The sequence below is a fragment of the Panulirus ornatus genome, chromosome 29 (assembly GCF_036320965.1).
Source record: "Panulirus ornatus isolate Po-2019 chromosome 29, ASM3632096v1, whole genome shotgun sequence".
In the NCBI taxonomy this organism is placed as follows: Eukaryota; Metazoa; Arthropoda; class Malacostraca; order Decapoda; family Palinuridae; genus Panulirus; species Panulirus ornatus.
In genome coordinates, this window is record NC_092252.1 from 11,629,750 (window position 1) to 11,633,743 (window position 3,994).

General features: G+C 41.7%; 1 protein-coding gene across 1 annotated transcript; it reads left to right on the top strand.

The window, feature by feature from the left end:
• The first annotated feature begins 2,170 nt into the window (after window positions 1-2,170).
• Window positions 2,171-3,715, top strand: LOC139758111 (cuticle protein 7-like). Its single transcript, XM_071679205.1, has 4 exons — window positions 2,171-2,247; window positions 3,027-3,098; window positions 3,217-3,354; window positions 3,471-3,715. Exons 1-4 carry the CDS (start codon window positions 2,236-2,238, stop codon window positions 3,606-3,608), a joined length of 360 nt encoding a protein of 119 aa, XP_071535306.1. The 5' UTR covers window positions 2,171-2,235; the 3' UTR covers window positions 3,609-3,715.
• The last annotated feature ends 279 nt before the right edge of the window (window positions 3,716-3,994 follow it).

Here is a 3,994-nt window from a genome sequence, read left to right on the forward strand (position 1 = left end):
CCACGCACCATGAAGGCGAGCGGAAAAGGGACGGCTGAGGAGAGAGGTGATAGCAGGAGAGTAAAATCGGTTTGGGCAGAATACTTTTGATACCACAGTGGTTAAAAGACAGGAGGAGGAGGGAGAGAAGCCACCTGAGGCCCCTGCTGATATGCTCAGAAGAGAAAAAAAAGTAAAAGACTGGGCACACTACACATCATTCCTAGCTCCTGGGAAGAACTTGCCATACTGATTTTCTCGGGTTTCCATGTTGGGGTGGAGGATACGGCTATGCAAATGTTCATGTTAAAAAAGTTCAACGACGTCTAATGCTTTGACAATTAACAGACGCAAATAACTGAGATTTAAGAAGAGATATGAGTGGAAACTACGTCTTTGTACTGGTAACTGCAACTCAGGCACAAGTCCAAACAAAGAAATAATCATCAAAAATAAAGCGAGTACTGGGGTAATGAAACGAAGAAAAAGTACGGCATTGCTGTGGAATCGCTGGCGTAAGCATGAATAGCACTAAAATGATAAAAGGAACCGATTTTCTAGAGAAAATACAAGAATTTAGGCCACAAGGCAGATCACCGAGGGATATCCTAATCTAAGTGAAAAAAATTTTGCCCAGTATTTACTATATATGTGACAAACATACGAGGCAAAAACACTCGCCAGGCAACTGCATTTTACTGGAAACTAGTTTTCTAAACATGGCCAGTACAACTCACCCAATACATTTTTCTATTTTTGCCCCCAGGTAATGAGGTTCTGAGGGTGAGGGAACCCACTCTGTCAGCCTTAAAATTCTGTCTCTCTGGCGTGGACGACCCTGAATCATCCTGGCCACTGAGAACAAAGATTCTAATCCCTCACTTGTCACCGAATTCAACAATAATTGGAGCCTTGATTCCAACCGTATGGAATCTTTTTCTCAATGCTGAGGTGATTACGATGACCCTTGGCCACACCCTCAAACACCCTACGACTTCGACTACTATGACAGCTATGAGGGTGACAACGTCGGCCAGTTTTTAGTTTCCTCCTGACGAAGTTGCGTGTGGCTCCTATAAGGTCAAGTTGCCCACCAGCAGTAAATACACAGTTTAGTACAAGGCTCCTGTTAGTTTTTTTTAAAAGCAATTTCGATCCTTTCCTTACGAAAATTTAATGCTAGAAAGGAAAAGCGAATCAGCGTCATCATTATCAAAATAAGAAGAGCTAGTGTATCTCATAGCTCATTAAACTTCATTACCTTTCTTGTGATGGTTACGTAGTGGGACGTAATTTTACCGTAAAAACTGTTCATGCCACAGCTCACTCCATATCAAACCGGTAGACTCGCCTGCCAATACATTCCTCAAACTTAGACATTCGCGACTACTGTCGACATAGATTGTTTGCCTGAAGACTCTCGTCAGAAACAAATTTGATCTTGAGGACAACGGACAGTAAGATTCCCATTTACTCGTACACACGGGGCGCCAAGTTAAGAGAAATTCACGATGGGTCAAAGTTTACTGCGTCTCTACAAGTGCTAACCCACAACGTAATAAAGTTCCATATTCGTCTCCAGCCGTTTTGAACTCAAGACGTAACAATGACCATTTCCCCTCCCAACAAAATAAGGGAGAAAACTTACGACTACGTCTGCTTCATCCTCCCCAGTTGCTGGCACTCACGACGTACCTAAGTTTAATGCCATTCCAGGGGTCAACTCAAGGCACACCAGATCATAATGCCTCTTCCGACTGGAGTAAACTCATGGCAAGGTTATTTTCTCCAGTACTGTGGACTAAAGACACAGTGTTGTGTCTGGCAAATTGAATATGGAAACCGACAGCCACTTCCGCACACAGCAAAACAGAGTTGCTTATCCCTTACACTAGATCTAAATATAAAGACATTACTTTCGGATCATTTTCATGGTAATGATTCAAAATCCACATGTAATCACGACATCCCTTTTTCTAAATATATAAACAGGGGCAAATCATTATGTATCACAGACCGACATCGCCCCATAAAACCTGGCAAAGAAAGAAAAGAAAGAAAAAAAAACACCGTCTCGAAGCAGAGAATAATTCTTTTGGGAATGTATCGGTACGTGGGTCAGACACGTGAGCCTCGACATGAGGCAAGACCAACGTTCACAGAGGCGGGGCACTACCAGGTATATAAGCCGAGCTGAGACAAACTGCAGACACTCGAGGTCGGCAAACAACAGCCAACACAACGAGGCACAACAAAATGTTCTACCAAGTCAGTACCAACATTTCAAGTACTCCTTACAATGAGTGTTCTTGATATATCTTGAGGGGAATTCATTTCTTAGGGGAGCGAAAAGTGGTAATATCTAAAGTGATACTTTTCCTTAACTCCAGCTGTCCTGATACTTTGGTTCGAAGCCTACTTGGGCACAGTTATTAAACGTAATAATAACAATAATAGTAATACTAATAATAATAATAATAATAATAATAATAATAATAATAATAATAATAATAGTAATAATAATAATAATAATAATGGAGCAAAGAAATAGGACAATAACGGGAACAGAAAAAATCATAATAATGTCAAAGTTCATAACACTGAGATAAAGGACTATTACTATGCGAGTCACAAAAAAATTTTGTGGATAAAAAGTGAAGTAGTTAATCACAGTTTTGAAAAAACAAAAAATGACGCTGAGAGACGGGAACGTGGGCATTGCAAAAAATATGGTGCAGATACAGAATTACTACATGACAGCTCTCATGTGTACTGCAGACCTAAAACACACAATATAGGAATAACGTACGCTGTTTAAACGAACCTTACTTAATGCCCGGTAAGGTATAGCATTTCCTTGTGAATTATCGTGGTCATCAGCAAGCACATGTAAGGCAGCTATGTATCCATGGGATTCGATCGCGGGCTTCCAATCACATCACTGAACATTAGTTCTTAATGCCTGCATGACTAAGAGATTGACGCGTTATCATTAGGTACAGAAAGCGAGTCTGACTATGAAGTGCAACATCGTCTTCTGTCCCCAGGTGCTGCTGGCTCTGGTGGTGGTGGCCGCGACCACGGCTGACCCAGGCGACTATGGACACAGTTATCCTTCGGTGAGTGGAGTAATGATCATCATGAATAACAAAGTCAATTAGCTTCATATACAGCACTATCTTTCCTTGGATTTACTACTATATGTCTTAACTGAAACACATTTCATTACGTCCACAGGGGTATATGCCCTACCACTTCAACTACGGAGTGAGCGACCACTACAAGGCCACCGACTTCGGCCAGCATGAGAACTCTGACGGTAAAAACGTTTGGGGCACCTACTGGGTCAACCTCCCTGACGGTCGCAAACAAAGGGTAAGTTAGCTTCTCCAGGTTTACACTTTAATAACGTCATTTTCAATACTGTATATCCCACAGCCGCAGTAAAGCTTTAGCGTTGATATCTTACAAACTTATTTATCCATCCGCAGGTGGACTACACAGCTGACCACTACAAGGGCTACGTAGCCAAGGTCAGCTACTACGGCAAGGCTCACCACCCCAAGCACTACGGTCCACCCGCCACCTTCTTCAAACATCACGGTTACGGTCACGGATACGGACACTGAGACGACGACTACACTACCCTCTCCGACACACCAAAGAGCCGTGACACACGCACTTTCATTTCATTAATGTTTTTGTATTATAAATAGATATATATATACCCTTGACCACGAATTTATTTATTCCTAACCAACGGAGTCGAACTGCTCTACTCTGACGCAAGCCTCAACAACTTATAATGGTGTTTGTGTGTATTTCACGTATTCAGATAAATATAACCAACTTATTCCTTGAAGAAACTTAGAAACTCTTCCACCACGCTCCTGTCTTATGCTGATACCAAATACTTTAATGGGGGATGGAAACGTAGCCTTCATCTAAATATTCTTATCAAAAAACAACAGAGAACATACGGCTACGTTGATGTTTACCAAACCTTAATCTTGTA

What these genes read in the sequence shown, in the direction of transcription:
- LOC139758111 (XM_071679205.1), top strand. An exon ending in ATGGACACAGTTATCCTTCG is followed by an intron (nt 3,099 to 3,216) that starts GTGAGTGGAGTA and finishes TTACGTCCACAG; the next exon opens with GGGTATATGCCCTACCACTT. An exon ending in CTGACGGTCGCAAACAAAGG is followed by an intron (nt 3,355 to 3,470) that starts GTAAGTTAGCTT and finishes ATCCATCCGCAG; the next exon opens with GTGGACTACACAGCTGACCA.